Source organism: Leptodactylus fuscus, chromosome 5 (assembly GCF_031893055.1).
Source record: "Leptodactylus fuscus isolate aLepFus1 chromosome 5, aLepFus1.hap2, whole genome shotgun sequence".
Taxonomy (NCBI): Eukaryota; Metazoa; Chordata; class Amphibia; order Anura; family Leptodactylidae; genus Leptodactylus; species Leptodactylus fuscus.
In genome coordinates, this window is record NC_134269.1 from 199,734,064 (window position 1) to 199,752,493 (window position 18,430).

Sequence of the window (18,430 nt, forward strand, 5' to 3'; positions counted from 1 at the left end):
TATTATCCCCAATAGTGGCCCCTGCACACAGAATTATCCCCCATAGTGGCTCCTGCACACAGTATTTTCGCCAATAGTGGCCCCTGCACACCGTATTATCCCCAATAGTGGCCCCTGCGCACAGTATTATCCCCAATAGTGGCCCCTGCACACAGTATTATCCCCCATAGTGGCCCCTGCACACAGTATTATGTCCCCATAGTGGCCCCTGCACACAGTATTATCCCCAATAGTGGCCCCTGCACACAGTATTATTCCGCATAGTGGCCCCTGCACACAATATTATGTCACATAGTGGCTCCTGCACACAGTATTATGTCCCCATAGTGGCCCCTGCACACAGTGTTATGTCCCCATAGTGGCCCCTGCACACAGTATTATGCCCCATAGTGGCCCCTGCACACAGTATTATGCCCCATAGTGGCCCCTGCACACAGTATTATCCCCAATAGTGGCCCCTGCACACAGTATTATCCCCAATAGTGGCCCCTGCACACAGTATTATCCCCAATAGTGGCCCCTGCACACAGTATTATCCACAATAGTGGCCCCTGCACACAGTATTATGTCCCCATAGTGGCTCCTGCACACAGTATTATCCCCAGTAGTGGCCCCTGCACACAGTATTATCCCCATTTGTGGACACTGCACACAGTATTATCCCCCATAGTGGCCTCTGCACACAGTATTATCCCCAATAGTGGACACTGCACACAGTATTTTCCCCCATACTGGCCCCTGCACACAGTATTATCCACAATAGCGGCCCCTGCACACAATATTATGTCCCTTATTGGCCCCTGCACACAGTATTATGTCCCCATAGTGGCTCCTGCACACAGTATTATCCCCAGTAGTGGCCCCTGCACACAGTATTATCCCCAATAGTGGACACTGCACACAGTATTATCCCCTATAGTGGCCTCTGCACACAGTATTATCCCCAATAGTGGCCCCTGCACACATTATTATGCCCCATCGTGGCCCCTGCACACAGTATTATCCCCCATAGTGGCCCCTGTATACAGTATTATTCCCCCATAGTGGCCCCTGCACACAGTATTATCCCCAATAGTGGCCCCTGCACACAGTATTATCCCCAATAGTGGCCCCTGCACACAGTATTATCCCCAATAGTGGCCCCTGCACACAGTATTATCCACAATAGTGGCCTCTGCACACAGTATCATCCCCAATAGTGGACACTGCACACAGTATTTTCCCCCATACTGGCCCCTGCACACAGTATTATCCCCAATAGTGGCCCCTGCACACAGTATTGTACCCCATAGTGGCACCTGCCCCCTTCGCCGCCCGAGGCGAACGACAGAAAGCCGTCCCCCCTCCCCCCCGGGGAAGAAGGGAGTGGCGTATCGGAGGGGGCGGAGCTTAGCTACGGGGCGGAGCTTAGCACCGCTCGCAGGCACGGAGAGGACCTGCTCTCTTCCTGAGCGTGAAGGGAGGCTGCTGGAGCAGCGCTGCTCCAGTGGCCTCCCCAATCCACCGCTCGGTGCTAAGCCAGTCCAGGACAGCTGGTCCTGGACTGGGTTAGGTAAGAAAAAATGCCGCCCTCCCTGGGGCCCTGACATAGCTCCGCCTGAAGCGGTCGCTTCAGGTCGCCTCATGGGAGGTGCGGCGCTACCCTGCAAACAGTACTATCCCCAATAGTGGCCCCTCCACACAGTATTATCCCCAATAGTGGCCCCTGCACACAGTATTATCCCCAATAGTGTCCCCTGCACACAGAATTATCCCCTATAGTGGCCCCTGCACACAGTATTATGTCCCCAAAGTGGCTCCTGCACACAGTATTATCCCCATAGTGGCTAGTGCACACAGTATTATACCCCATAGTGGCCCCTGCACACATTGTTATGCCGCATCGTGGCCCCTGCACACAGTATTATCCCCCATAGTGGCCCCTGTACACAGTATTATCCCCAATAGTGGCCCCTGCACACAGTGTTATCCCCAATAGTGGCCCCTGCACACAGTATTGTACCCCATAGTGGCCCCTGCACACAGTATTATCCCCCATAGTGGCCCCTGCACACAGTATTATGCCCAATAGTGGCCCCTGCACACAGTATTATGCCCAATAGTGGCCCCTGCACACAGTATTTTGTCCCCTTAGTGGCCCCTGCACACAGTATTTTGTCCCCTTAGTGGCCCCTGCACACAGTATTATCCGCCATAGTGGCCCCTGCACACAGTATTATTCCCCCATAGTGGCCCCTGCACACAGTATTATGTCCCCATAGTGGCTCCTGCACACAGTATTATGCCCCATAGTGGCCCCTGCACACAGTATTATGTCCCTTACTGGACCCTGCACACAGTATTATCCCCAATAGTGGCCCCTGCACACAGTATTATCCCCAATAGTGGCCCCTGCAAACAGTATTATCCACAATAGTGGCCCCTGCACATAATATTATGTCCCTTATTGGCCCCTGCACACAGTATTATGTCCCCATAGTGGCTTCTGCACACAGTATTATCCCCAGTAGTGGCCCCTGCACACAGTATTATCCCCAATAGTGGACACTGCACACAGTATTATCCCCCATAGTGGCCCCTGCACACAGTATTATCCCCAATAGTGGCCCCTGCACACAGTATTGTACCCGATAGTGGCACCTGCCCCCTTCGCTGCCCGAGGCGAACGACAGAAAGCCGCCCCCCCCCCCGGGGAAGAAGGGAGGGGCGTATCGTAGGTGGCGGGGCTTAGCTACGGGGCGGAGCTTAGTACCTTTCGCAGGCACGGAGAGGACCTGCTCTCTTCCTGAGCGTGAGGGGAGGCTGCTGGAGCAGCGCTGCTCCAGTGGCCTCCCCAATCCACCGCTCGGTGCTAAGCCAGTCCAGGACAGCTGGTCCTGGACTGGGTTAGGTAAGAAAAAATGCCGCCCTCCCTGGGGCCCTGACATAGCGCCGCCTGAAGCGGTCGCTTCAGGTCGCCTCATGGGAGGTGCGGCGCTGCCCTGCACACAGTACTATCCCCAATAGTGGCCCCTCCACACAGTATTATCCCCAATAGTGGCCCCTGCACACAGTATTATCCCCAATAGTGTCTCCTGCACACAGAATTATCCCCTATAGTGGCCCCTGCACACAGTATTATGTCCCCATATTGGCTCCTGCACACAGTATTATACCCCATAGTGGCCCCTGCACACATTATTATGCCCCATCGTGGCCCCTGCACACAGTATTATCCCCTATAGTGGCCCCTGTACACAGTATTATCCCCAATAGTGGCCCCTGCACACAGTATTATCTCCAATAGTGGCCCCTGCACACAGTATTATGCCCCATAGTGGCCCCTGCACACATTATTATGCCCCATAGTGGCTCCTGCACACAGTATTATACCCCATAGTGGCCCCTGCACACAGTATTATGTTCCCATAGTGGCCCCTGCACACAGTATTATCCCCAATAGTGGCCCCTGCACACAGTATAATGCCCCATAGTGTCTCCTGCAAACAGTATTATCCCCCTTAGTGGCCCCTGCACACAGTATTATCCCCAATAGTGCCCCTGCACATAGTATTGTACCCCATAGTGTCCCCTGCACACAGTATTATGTCCCCATAGTGGCCCCTGCACACAGTAGTATCCCCCATAGTGGCTCCTGCACACAGTATTATGTCCCACTGTGGACACCCATATACAATACAATATTATCTAATATCGGACCACAATGGAGATTGCTGTGGATCGATCTTAGACTCCACCTCCTCACAGACGAGCCTCCGGCAGAACCAGCGTTGATTGGCTGAATGCTGTACTCTGTATGTCATTCGGCCAATCAACGCTGGTCAATGCATTCCTATAGGAAAAAGTCAGCTCCCGCATATCGCAAGCTGACAGGGATCCCGATCAGATAGAGCCCGAAAGAGCTGGGTGAGTGACATTCCCCCTAAATAAAAATGTAATCCCTAGCTAACCCTGCCTGTACATCTATCTCTGTCTTACAAGACTACATGGACACCCAATGAAAATAAAACACAGACACATCATGTAAGGGGAGAAAGGAACAAATGTTTTATTTCTACTTAGTAGGGGAGGGGGGTTGGGGCTGAGTTGATCCAGAGGAAGGAGAAAACCCTCATGGCAGGGGAAAAATTCCTTCCTGACCCCAAATATGGCAGCCAGAACAAGTCCCAGGATCAAAAGCAAGTACTAACTTAATAGGGCAAAAAGTGTATTTTATGGATATATTTACTAATATTATCTAAGATCTAATATTTTAGAAAGCTAAACCTAAGAAAAGATAAAAGTATAATAAGAACTAAAAGGGATTTTTTTTTGTTAATCTGGCATTAGGCTAAAGTTATTTTATATATTTATTTATATTTGTTACTTATTAGATGATTAATTTTAATAATATATAATTTAAAATACAAATTAAACATCTATTATATTAAACCTATTTTATATTCTTTTTTAAAATATTTATATTATGTTACCTATGTGACAGGAGAAATTAAAGATTTATTATATTAAGCCTATATTGTTTTTTTTTTTTTTTAGATTATTGCATATTATGTTAAATATATATTAAATTCTATTTATATGAATAGATAATAAATAAACTACATACAAGATACATTACAGATCTATGAATTACACTTATTTAAGGCAGTTGATCCAGAAAAAAGAAAAAAAACAAGGAAGGAAAAAATCCTTCCTGCTCTCAGAAATGGCAAAACAAGTTCATGGATCAAAAGCCATTACTTAACCTATGGTTTGTTTTTTTTTTGTTTTTTTTTTTTTGTTTTTTTTTGGGGGGGGGGGGTTATAGTTATTTTAAATATCTATGTTATGTTATTATTTCTAGTATCTGTAAATAATAAAGCAAATTATCAGACTAAACCTATTTCTAGACTGTGTTGATCCAGAGGAAGGCAAAACCCCCTTGAGGAATGAGCCAATTTTCCTTATATAAGGTGGGAAAATTCCTTCCTGACCCCAAATATGGCGATCAGAGTAAATCCCAGGATCAAACGTCAGTAACCTAACCTATCCTGTATGTATGGGGGGTTTTTGCATATATTTTTAGTCATCTATATTTTATAAAACTAACCTATGTCTGTGTATATATATATTTTTTTTATGTAAATAATTGCTTATAAATTTTAAAGATCTTTCATACTAAACCTATTTAAGGCTGAGTTGATCCAGAGGAAGGCAAAACCCCCTTGAGGAATGAGCCAATTTTCCTTATATAAGGGGGGAAAATTCCTTCCTGACCCCAAATATGGCGATCAGAGTAAATCCCAGGATCAAACGCCAGTAACCTAACCTATCCTGTATGTATGGGGTTTTTTTGCATATATTTTTAGTCATCTAAATTTTATAAAACTAACCTATGTCTGTGTGTATATATATATATATATATATATATATATATTTTATGTAAATAATTGCGTATACATTTTAAAGATCTATCATACTAAACCTATTTAAGGCTGAGTTGATCCAGAGGAAGGCAAAAACCTCCTTGAGGAATGAGCCAATTGTCCTCAAGGGGAAAAATTCCTTCCTGACCCCAAATATGGCGATCAGAACAAGTCCCAGGATCAAAGCCAATATCTACATGTGTTCTATGTGTCTATCACTAATCTATCTGTGTGTATATTTGTATCTATGTGTCTATCTATATATCTATGTGTATGTAAAGCTAATATACTGTATGTCGTGTATAACTTACCTGGCCTGTGCAATGATAGAATACATGCACAGGCCGCTGCTGGTTGTCTGGAGACTCTTCAGGAGGTGATGATGTTGGTTGCCAGCCAGATATTGAAGGATGCCATGTCAAGGTGTGGGCAACGACTTGGTTGTAACTTCGCAGTCTTCAGATGGTTGGAGAGGATGTTTTCGGCAGCCGAGGTCTCGCAGCAGCAGAGGCATGGTCCGGGTCCAACTTGGGGACATGTAATTGAATTCGTCCTCCGGGTGAAGAGTTTGGTTCTCCGGCCATGGTAGGTTTTCATTCTTCGGAATAGCCTTGAATGGAATAAAAGGCGGCCGTGCTCTTTTCTTCTCCAAATCCTCCCAGCAGATGATGTTGAAAAATGGATGGTTTCTGATGTTGCTGTACACATCTAGCATCTTCGAGTTTACCTGCAGCAGGTTCAGCAGCAGATCTTCTAGGTCGGCATCCAGCCGAGATGGAAGCTTTGGCTCGTTTCTGGTGAAGTTGCCGCCATAGTGAAATGGATGGAATCCTGTTGACATTCTGGACATGACAATGCCCAGTCTCCACCAGTCGATCGCTGCATGAAATTCCTGCACCTCGGGGTCCTGATGACTTGGTGTGCCCGCTGTTCCATGGATCTTAGTAGAGGAGGTGGCACGTTCGCGGGCAATCCCCAGGTCGATGATGCAGATGTGTCCATTTCCATCCAGCATAATATTTGATGGTTTTATATCTCTGCAATGAAAGAAGACAGATGACACTTTAGAAAAAGAGAAGGATAAATCTATTCATGTAGACAGTGACATAGCCGCGATGTGATGACATGTACTATAGCAAGACTAGATATCAATCAGGACTCTGGGAAAGCTGAGTACATTATTTTCCCCATTACAAGGGAAGTTTCTGCTTACCTGTGGACGATGTTGCGTGTATGGAGGAAGTGGAGTCCACATGCGATCTCTGCTGTGTAGAATCTGAGGACAGAGTATAGAGTCAGTGACATGAAATCCTTCTCTAACAATTCCCTAATATCATGTTACTATTACAGTGTCAGTCACCAGTAGGGTTGAGCGATCGTGTTCGGAAACGATCGGATTCCGATCGGCGATCGAGAAAATTTCACAATCGCGATCAGAATTCCGAACATGATCTTTTTAGGTGGGGTCGAGATCGGTGATTATTTCCCACAATGCTTTGCTACTGGCCAAGCATTGTGGGAAAAGGTAACAATGTTAGCCTTCACACTGAGTATACGTCCTGCTCATTCTGAGTGGAGTGTATATTCAGTGTGAAGGCTCCACTGTGGTTCCATAGGAATGAATGGAAGCAGCCTTAACCCCCTGCGCGCCGGCTGCGTCCATTCATTCTAATGGGAGACTAACTAATATCTCTAGTAGCTACTTACCTGCAGAGATGACTGGTCCGGTGCCCGGTGTTCCGGTCCGGTGCCCGGTGCCCGGTGCCCGGTCTTCGCTCGCTGCCCCCGCCTCCCAGGTTAGGAGAGTGTGGGCGGGTACAGGGGGGGAGATGTGACGTCTCCCTTCCCAGTACCCGCCCACACTCTCCTAACCTGGGAGGCAGCGAGGCGAAGAAGAATGCGAACACCGGGCACCGGACCAGCCATCTCTGCAGATAAGTGGACACCAGGGGGGACTAAGTAGCCAGAGGATTAAAAAATAATCCTCTGGATACTTAGTGATTATAAAAATTACTACACAGCGTGGATTCTAACAAAGCGTTCAATTGTTAGATTCCATGCTGTATAGTGAATAGGATTGTTTTTAAAATCCGATCTCCGATTAGTAAAAAAATCCCATTGACTTGCATTGGGATCGGAATTGGGATCGAGATCGGGTTCAAATGAAAAATGATCGGAAATCGGATTTCAAAATCGATCCTGAAAAGTCAAGATCGGCTCAACCCTAGTCACCAGTAGTAGAGAGGAGGTGCTGTGTATGGTCGCCCTATAGTCACTGCAATCTTATATAGCTGACCTGTCATGTCGCCCTTTAGTTCCCTTTCAGTCTTGTTTCCCTGATACGTCATGTACTCGCCTTACGGTGTCGGTGTTCAGTCTGCCGCACATTGTAATTAATTCCTCTAGGCTGCCGCCGGACAGATACTCCATGATGAAATACGCGTTGTCCTGAGACTGGTGTGCGGCATTCAGTTGGCAAATAAATGGGCAGTCTCGGACCTTCAGGAGCATCTGCCGTTCTCTCATTATCACTGCTGCGTTGTATTCTGTCCTGGTGACAACCTTGACGGCCATGAAGGTGTTTCTGCCGGGTAATGATGCCAGGAACACCTGAAGAAAAGGAAGGAAAAATTGTTAAATCAGGTCCCACAATCCCTTCCTTCCCTGAGAGCAGCTTTCCATCACACTGGATACTCCTTTCTAGCAGACTAGACCTATAGAAAGAGCTGCGGATACCGCTCACACATATGGATATACAGTTACTGGAGATATCAGATATAAGGGGGTGAGCAGGGAGCTACAACATTTCTGGACATCCTAACATCCATGCCATTGGAAACTACAGTTAGCCTCTGATATTGCTTAACCCCTTAACGACCGGCCCATAGGGAATCTACGTCGGCACTGACAGGTCCTTCCTGACTGCCCTATAGGAAAACTACGTCGGGCAGTCAGGGGAGGATTCCCTGTCAGTGCCGACGTAATTGGAACAAGTCTTAGCTGTATCTTACAGCTAAGACCCTGCTCCATAACCCCCCAACGAAGGGGACTCCGATGGGTGGGGTTTAACCCCTTCAGTTCCGTGATCAAACATGATCACGGAACTGAAGCGGTTCCGTGATGATGCCGGCGGTATCGGCACCCCCCGCGGCGAGATCGGGGGGTGCCGATATGAAAAACATGCAGTCTGGGGTCGGGCCAGTGACCCCAGACTGCCTGAGCCCCCGTTACCTGGTTGATCCTGCCCTGGTTCTCAGGAAGCCAAGCGATGCGTCTACATCGCTTGGCTTCCTGTTACAGACTGGAGACACGTGCTGCCTGTGTCTCCTGTGTCTCCAGCCTGTAACATTGATTCAGCAATGAAATCATTGCTGAATCAAGTGTCCTAAAAGGGACACATAAAAAAGTGAAATAAAAACTGAAAAAAAGTGAAAAATAATAAATAAAGATTTTGAAAAAAAATGAATAAAGTTATAAAGACCCAAAATCCCCTTTTTTCTATAGAAAATGAGTTATGTAAAAAAAAAAACAATAATTGATAAAAACAATAAATATTTGGTATCATCGCGTCCGTAACTATCTGTACAATAAAACTGTATACGGTAAACGTCGGGAAAAAAAACGGAAAAAACCCGCCGGAACTAGTGATTTTTTGCCATCTCACCTTAGAAAATATGCTATAAAAAGTGATCAAAAGTCAAATGCACCCCACAATAGTACCAGTAAAAAGCGCAGGTTGTCCCGCAAAAAATAAGCCCTCAACCAACACTGTCAACCGAAAAATAAAAATGTTACGCCTCTCAGAAGATGGCGATGCAAAAATCGATTGTAGGCACCCAAAAATGGTGTCATTACAAAATACACCTCATACCGCAAACAACAAGCCCTTATATGGCCACGTCACCAGAAAAATAAAGAAAATATAACATCTAACAATGTGAAGACAAAAAACCGCAAAAATCGCCAAATCATTAGAATACAACTGGCTGCAGGTAGGGAATATATAAGCTGTGCGAGCGGATATCAGGGGACACCCCAAATTTACAGCTTATGAGGGAACAGACACCAGAAATGACCCCCAGAGTGACTCCCCCAATCATAGGAGCTACTGGGACATAGTAGGGAATTTGGTGTTTGCAATGTACTCCGCACAGCTTTCATATTCCCTCTTCGCCATCCGCTGTGCAGTCACGTCCGGGATACTAATACTCACTACACCCCCTGATAAATTATTTGAGGGGTGCAGTTTTCAAAATGGGGTCACTCCTTTGGGGAATCCACTCTTCTGGTACCTTACAGGCTCTACAAACATGACATGGCGTCCAGATACCAAACATCTGAATCTGTACTCCAAAAGCCGCATAGCGCTCCTTCCCTTCTGCGCCCTGCTGTGCGCCCAAACTGCAGATTATGCCACATGTATGACACATGTATGACACTGGTGTACCCGTTATATCGGATGTAATGTCATATGTGGGTATAAACTGATATTAGGGCACAGCTGGACACAGAAGGGAAGAAGGGTTATTGGGTTTTTGGAGCGCAGACGGTTTGGTTTTTGGATGCCATGACACTTTTGCAGAGCTGAAACGCCAGTAAAGTGGAATCCCCTGATATGAGAGCTTATTTTGGAAACTACACCCCTGAAGGATTTCTCCAGGGGTACAGAGAGCATTTTTAACCCCCAAGTGTTGCTATAATTTATTATCCATAAATGAATACGAAGCTGATTGTGAGAGGTGAAAATGACCATTTTTCCAGGAATCCGTCATTCCAGTGTGTAATATGTAGTGCCCACCTTGTATCAGAGATGAACGCTCTGAAAGCTGTTGTGCCCGGGATACCTGCTTACCAGTTTTTGGAGTGTGTATCTCTGCTGACATAAGTTGGGCGCAACATATCGGGCACTAAAATGGCGAATCTCTGGAAAAATTTCATTTTTAACTTCTCATTATCAGCTGTGATTTCATTTCTGGAAACTAAATAAATGCAACACTCAAGGGTTAAAAATGCTCGCTACGCCACTTGATAAATCCCATCAGTGGGCTAGTGTCCAAAATGGGGTGACATGTCTGCAGATTCCACTTTATTGGTAATTCAGGGTCTTTGCAACAGTGACGTCCAAAAACCAAACTGTGCGCCAAAAACCAAAATAGCGCTCCTTCCCTTCTGTCCCCGGCTGTGCCCAAACAGCCGATTCTACCCACATATGGCATTAAGTCCGTTATCCGGGGTACACCAGTGTCATACATGTGGGCATACACTGCCATTTGGGTACACAGCAGGGCGCAGATGTGAAGGAGCGATATGTGCTTTTGGAGTGCAGATTTAGATTGTTGGTGTTTGGACACCGTGTCACATTTGCAGAGACCCTATAATTGCCGCTACAAAATAGGGTCATTTCTTGGGGAATTCCAGTTTACTGGAACCTCCAGGGCTCTGCAAAAACATCATGGTGCCCAGAGGGTCCCTCTAAATCTGTACCCCAAAAGCTAAAAAGCGCAGTGCTCCTTCCCTTCTGAGCCCTGCTGTGTGCCCAAGCAGCAGTTTACACCCACATATATAATTTTTGGCCCCTCGGGATGGCCCACTTAATAGTTTCAGGAGTGCAGTCTCTGACAACACAAAGTGGGTGCAACGTATTGGGCACCGAAATGGCAGATTTCTTTCAAAATTTCAATTTTCATTTGGTACATTAATTTTTGGAAAGCAATTTTAGGCTCAAAATGATAAAACCCCTTGATACATTCTTTGATGGGTGTAATTTTTAAAATGGGGTCACTTTTGAGGGGTTTGCATTGTATTGATACCTTAGGGGCTCTGCAAATGCGACATGGTACCTGAAAACTATTCCAGCAAAATCTGCTCTCCAAAACCCAAATAGCTGCCGGACACTTCCCATTCATTTCTATGGGAGCCGGCATGCGAGTGCTCCCCATAGAAATGAATGGACTGCTTTTTTCCATTCTTTCCATTCTGAGCCCCACCATGTCCCCATACAGCAGATTATGGCCACATATGGGGTATTGCCGTGTTCAGGTGAAATTGTGTAACAAACTGTGGGTGGCTTTTTCTCTTTTAACCCCTTGTGAAAATGAAAACTTTGGGGATAAAGGGACAAACTACTCACTATACTCCTCAATGAATACCTTAAGGGGTCTAGTTTATAAAATGGGGTCATTTATGGGGGTTTTCAATTTTTTTGGTAACTCAAATCTTGTTTGAATGTGCAATGGGCCTGAAATATCTGCAAGCAAAATTTGTGTCTTGAAATTCAGTTGGTGCTCCCATCTCTTTGGGCCCTACTGTGCGTCCGTACATAGGATTAAGGCCACAAAGTGTACATTTTTGAACACGGGAGAAATGGGGCCATCTATTTTGGGGTGTTTTTCTTTATTTTCATGCCTTGTGTGCAAAAAAACTGCCTTTAAAATGACTCTTTTGTGTAAAAAATATAAGATTTTTTTGTTTGACACAAATTCTTTTAAAACCTATGGGGTCAAAATACTGACTATACCCCTCAATGAATACCTCAAGGGGTCTAGTTTATAAAATGGTGTCATTTATTTTGGTAACGCAAATCTTGTTTGAATGCGCAATGGGCCTGAAACATTTAGAAGCAAAAATTGTGTCTTGAAATCCAGTTGGTGCTCCCTTCTTTTTGGGCCCTACCGTGCGTCTGTACATAGAATTAAGGCCACAAAGTGTACGTTTTTGAACACATGAGAAATGGAGTCATCTACTTTGGAGTGTTTTTCTTCATTTTCATATGTTATTTGCAAAAAAACCTGCCTATAAAATGACACTTTTGTGTAAAAAAATATGAAATTTTTTTGTTTGACGCAACATTTCTAAAAAGTTATGGGGTAAAAGTACTCACTATACCCCTCAATGAATACCTTAAGGGATCTAGTTCGCTCATCTCTACTCCCTATCTCTTAGGCCCTACTGTGCGTCCGTACATAGGACTAAGGCCACAAAGTGTACATGTTATAACACAGGAGAAGTGGGGTGATATATTTTGGGGTGTGTTTCTTCTTTTTGATGTGTTGTGTGCAAAACAACTGGTTTTAAAATGACACATATTTGAAGAAAATGAAAATGTAATTTTTTCCATCATTTGTAATAATTCTTGCAAAATAATATTTGTTTGATCAAAATGCTCACTAAACCCCTCAAAGAATACCTGAAGGGGTCTAGTTTTACAAATTAGGTCATTTAATGGGAGTTTCTGTCATTAAATGGGGTCATTTATGGGGGTTTCAATTGCTTTGGTAACTGAAATCTTGTTCAAATGTGCAATGGGCCTAAAATATCTGCAAGCAAAATTTGTGTTTTGAAATCCATTTGGCCCTCCCTATTAGAGATGAGCGAGTACCGTATTTTACGGACTATAAGGCGCACTGGACTATAAGGCGCATTGCCCATGAGCGCCTTATAGTCCGTCTCGGTTCATATATAAGGCGCACCGGACTATAAGGCGCAGTCCGGTGCGCATTATATGTTATTGAAAGCGGCGGCACGCAGACTTTGCCAGCGGCCGCTTAACCCCCCGCGTGCCAGCCGCTTCTATTGGAAGTGCTCGGCAGGCGAGGAGTTAAAGGGGCTCTATCAGCAAAATCATGCTGATAGAGCCCAACCGTAAAAGTTATATTAAACTACCCCCCCATAAAACACTGAAACAGAATGTGAAACTTACCGAGCGGTGCAGGGTGGGTGGGCATTCAGGCCTCCTCTTCCTCCGATGTTCCGTCCTCCTCCTCCGGCGCTCGCGAACTGATAATGGCCTGGGCGCATGCGCAGTAGCCGTAGTAGAAGCATTATGATATTGCGCATGCGCCCAGGCCATTATCAGTTAGCGAGCGCCGGAGGAAGTGGTCAGGACATCGGAGGAAGAGGAGGCCCGCCCACCCTGCACCGCTCGGTAAGTTTCACGTTCTGTTTCACGCCGGCGTGACAGCAGGGCTGCTGGACACTTCCCATTCATTTCTATGGGAGCCGGCATGCGAGCGCTCCCCATAGAAATGAATGGACTGCTTTTTTCCATTCATTTCTATGGGGAGCGCTCGCATGCCGGCTCCCATAGAAATGAATGGGAAGTGTCCGGCAGCCCTGCTGTCACGCCGGCGTGTACGTAGTGTGAATGTACTCTTACGGTGCCTTTTATGTATGTATGGAAGTGGCACGCAGACTTTGCCGCCGCTTCCATCCATATATAAGGCGCACCGGACTATAAGGCGCACTTACGATTTCTGAGGAAATCGTAGGTTTTTATGTGCGCCTTATAGTCCGGAAAATACGGTACTGTTCGGATCAGCCGATCTGAACAGCACGCTCCATAGAAATGAATGGATGCACCTGGTACTTCCGCTTTGACGGCGGCCGGCCACTTAACCCCCCGCTGGCCGGCTATGTCCATTCATTTCTATGCGAGCGTGCTGTTCGGATCGGCTGATCGCTCATCTCTACTCCCTATCTCTTAGGCCCTACTGTGCGTCCGTACATAGGACTAAGGCCACAAAATGGACATTTTTTAACACAGGAGAAGTGGGGTGATATATTTTGGGGTGTGTTTCTTCTTTTTGATGTGTTGTGTGCAAAACAACTGGTTTTAAAATGACACATATTTGAAGAAAATGAAAATGTAATTTTTTCCATCATTTGTAATAATTCTTGCAAAATAATATTTGTTTCATTCAAAATGCTCACTAAACCCCTCAAAGAATACCTGAAGGGGTCTAGTTTTACAAATTAGGTCAATTAATGGGAGGTTCTGTCATTATGTCACCTATTCCTGTCTGCAAACGTAGCTTGGTACAGGAAAAAATCACATACTCCAAATTTCCAAAATTTGCTTATAAACTTGATAAACTTGTAAATTGTCTAAGTTACTCAAATATGTTAAAATTATTTCAAATATGCTTGAAACACAAAAGGAACATTTGGAAATATATAACTACTAATTTTTTTGCCCTGTATTATTGTGCATATGTGAGATATCGCAGCTGAAAATGGAAAACATTGAAAAAATTTCAAAATTTTCAGCATTTGCGAGTTATTTAATAAATTTACACAAGTTATATCAGTCTAATTTTACCTTCTCAGTAAAGTACAACATGTCACGAAAAAACAATATCAGAATCGCTTGGATGCCTAATACTGTTACAGAATTATTCACTGATAAAGTCACACAGGGGAAATTTCCAAAATTTGGCTTGGTCATTAAGGTCCAAAATAGGCTGGTCACTAAGGGGTTAATTGGCTGATAAGAGGAAAAAAAATATTTCTCTTTACCTTTTTAAAAAAAAAAAAAAATGAAAAAAAATTAAGATTTATTTACTCACTTTGCCAAAGCCGCCCCTACCCAACTCCTGATGGATGGTAAGTCGGCGGATATAAAAATCTGGGTAGGGGCTGGATGTTGCAGGGTCCCGGCTGCTCCCTGGTCTTGGCCCGTCATCCTCCAATATTCTGGCCTCTCCTTCTCTCCTCTTCTTTATAGCTCTTGATCCACACTCATCATCGTCTTCTCTCTTCCTCTTCTCCTCTCTCTTCTTTTCTTCTCTCTCCTCCTCTTCTCTTTTCCTCTTTTCCTGTCTCTCCGCTTCTTCTCTCTGCTCCTCTTCTCTCTTCTCCTCTCTCTGCTCCTCTTCTCTCTTCCTTTTCTCCTCTCTCTTCCTTTCGCCTTCTCCTCCTTGTCCAGTGGACGCCATTTTCTATAGATCCTCAGGTAATCCTGCAGTAAAGTCTTCTCTCCGCCGTCGCCAGTTCAGACTAACTGTCAGATAGTCGTGTGCAGGTCACATGATGCCACCTGCCTGCCAGTACTACATGTACCAGCTCTGCCATATAGGATGTGAGCATCATGACTGATAGTCCAGTGTCCAGAGGAATGGAGACCTTCATGGCTGGTTCTTCTAGTGCTATATTATCTGATGATGGGGCAGAGGATGTGACTTTATCACTGGGTTGGCAGTGATGCCCATAGTCCACCAGAATCTCTGTTGGCATTTTAGAATAAATGCAGTTGTGTAGAAAATCAAATGATCCAGATATATTACTGTATGTTTTATCTCCATAGGTATTAATGGGCAATGTCCTTGTCAGTGCGGATCTGGGGGTACAGGGGAGGAGAGGCTTCTATGGAAGTTAGATCGGGGTTCCTCTACTGAGGTGTGAAATATTAGAAAGGCTTTATTTAGAAAAGTATTAGGATAGGAGTGATCTTATCATCCATAGTGGTCATGGTTTGGGTCATTGTAGGGGGAGGGAATGGTAAATGGTCACAGTAATGTATATCCTGCATTTTACAACAACAGCTAAAAGTTTATATTTAGGCAGAGCCCTAGAAATGGTTTTATATTATACATATATGTGTGTATCCAGTCTACAATATGACAGAGAAGATGTAGCCTGGTATATAGGTGATTTCGTAGAATGATATATTTTAGTATGTTTTCCGTATGGACATAACTGGTCTAGTGTTTATGGCCAGGATAATGATTAGGTGAAGAAGGAGGCCCCCTAGGGGTGCAGGGATATGTGCAAATTTGTTGTTGCTCAGACAGGCCCCTGAAGTCACCCATTTCCCCTTAAGTGCTGCTAGTCCCTTTTTGTCCCCCACACAGTATAAGGCTGTATTCACACGGAGTAACGGCAGGCGTTTTTTGTGTGCTTTTTGCACATAGCGCCGCGTTAACGCCGCGTTAATGCCGCACTATTTAGCGGTGGCGTTGCCCGGCGTTAACGCGTCGTATACGCGGCGCTATGCGGCGTTAACGCGGCGCTATGTTCAAAAAGCACACAAAAAACGCCTGGCGTTACTCCGTGTGAATGGAGCCTAATTCTCCCTTAGGTGCCCCAGAAGCTCTGCCATAGAAAGGATTTACTCACCTGGCTTGGCTTCATTGGAGCAGATCCCTACAGCGCTGACAATGGTGTGGAGCAGCACACATGATGATGTCATCACAGAGCGCCTGACTGCGCCAGCGCAAATGCACAAGCAGTGCCAATACCTGTTGAATAATGGAGCAGGGAATTTGTGGCTCTAGAGCTGGTGGTTAAATCTGGTCTTGAAACAACACCTTTAGGCTAAGTCGCCGGCGTTTCCGTAGATATAACAGACATGCTGCGATTTGCAAAGCCGCAACGGCTTTTCAAATCGCAGCGTGTCCGCGCTGCAATCTTTTCCGCAAAGTGAGGATGGAATTCACATGAATCCCATTCACTTTGTCTTCACTGTACAACGCCATGGGCAAATCGTGGCGTTTCCAGTCCGTGGGATCCCGGCCTTAGGCTAAGGCCCCATGTTGCGGAAACGCAGCTTTTTTTGTTGCAGATTTTGTTGCCGTTTTTTTGTGCCAAAGCCAAGAATGGCTACAGAAGGAATGGGTACTCTAAAAAAAAGTTCTTATACTTCCCTTCTACACAATAAACCCTTGACTTTGGCTAAAAAAAACGCAACAAAAAAAGCTGCGTTTCTGCAATGTGGCGCCGCAGCCTTAAGGTATGTATGTAACCCATAACAGAATTTAAAGAATTTATAACAGGAGGATGTTGGAAGAGATCAAGAAGGCATGTGGCTAAATAAAATACTGTGCACAAACAGAATGCAACAGGGCCGCTATAACCAAAGGGCCAACAGTGCACTTGCACCAGGCCCTATGGCAGCGGAGGTCCTGTTGGGACAGTCCTACATATGCTGTTCCACAGTGGCGTAACTAGGAATGGCGGGGCCCCGAGGCAAACTTTTGACATGGCCCCCCCGACCGACACCGACGCTGAAAACCTCGATCGACCCCCTCCTACGCATTCCTGTGCGCTCTATTATACTCCATAGTGGCCCCTTCACACAGAATTTTCCCCCATAGTGGCCCCTGCACACAGAATTATCCCCCATAGTGGCCCCTGCACACAGAACTATGTCCCTTAGTGGCCCCTGCACACAGTATTATGTCCCCATAGTGGCCCCTGCACACAGTATTATCCCCCATAGTGGCTCCTGCACACAGTATTATCCCCAATAGTGGCCCCTGCACACAGAATTATCCCCCATAGTGGCTCCTGCACACAGTATTTTCGCCAATAGTGGCCCCTGCACACCGTATTATCCCCAATAGTGGCCCCTGCGCACAGTATTATCCCCAATAGTGGCCCCTGCACACAGTATTATCCCCCATAGTGGCCCCTGCACACAGTATTATGTCCCCATAGTGGCCCCTGCACACAGTATTATCCCCAATAGTGGCCCCTGCACACAGTATTATTCCGCATAGTGGCCCCTGCACACAATATTATGTCCCATAGTGGCTCCTGCACACAGTATTATGTCCCCATAGTGGCCCCTGCACACAGTATTATCCCCAATAGTGGCCCCTGCACACAGAATTATCCCCCATAGTGGCTCCTGCACACAGTATTTTCGACAATAGTGGCCCCTGCGCACAGTATCATGTCCCCATAGTGGCCCCTGCACACAGTATTATGTCCCCATAGTGGCCCCTGCACACAGGATTATCCCCCATAGTGGCCCCTGCACACAGTATTATCCCCCATAGTGGCCCCTGCACACAATGTTATGTCCCATAGTGGCTCCTCCACACAGTATTATCCCCCATAGTGGCCCCTGCACACAGTATTATCCCCCATAGTGGCCCCTGCACACATTATTATCCCCCATAATGGCCCCTGCACACAGTATTATCTCCCATAGTGGCCCCTGCACACAGTATTATGTTCCCATAGTGGACCCTGCACACAGTATTATGTCCCCATAGTGGCCCCTGCACACAGTATTATCCCCCATAGTGGCCCCTGCACACAGTATTATCCCCAATAGTGGCCCCTGTACACAGTATTATCCCCAATAGTGGCCCCTGCACACAGTATTATCCCCAATAGTGGCCCCTGCACACAGTATTGTACCCCATAGTGGCCCCTGCACACAGTATTATCCCCCATAGTGGCCCCTGCACACAGTATTATGCCCAATAGTGGCCCCTGCACACAGTATTTTGTCCCCTTAG

The 18,430-nt window shown here is 45.8% G+C and overlaps 1 protein-coding gene across 1 annotated transcript; it reads right to left on the minus strand.

Annotated features, from left to right (window-relative positions):
- Window positions 1–5,823: 5,823 nt before the first annotated feature.
- Window positions 5,824–16,313, minus strand: LOC142204594 (protein kinase C theta type-like). Its single transcript, XM_075275908.1, has 4 exons — window positions 16,299–16,313; window positions 7,762–8,015; window positions 6,619–6,681; window positions 5,824–6,442 (listed from the first exon to the last, which is right to left on the minus strand). The coding sequence occupies exons 1-4, from the start codon at window positions 16,311–16,313 to the stop codon at window positions 5,824–5,826; spliced, it is 951 nt and encodes a 316-aa protein (XP_075132009.1).
- Between the last annotated feature and the right edge of the window lie 2,117 nt (window positions 16,314–18,430).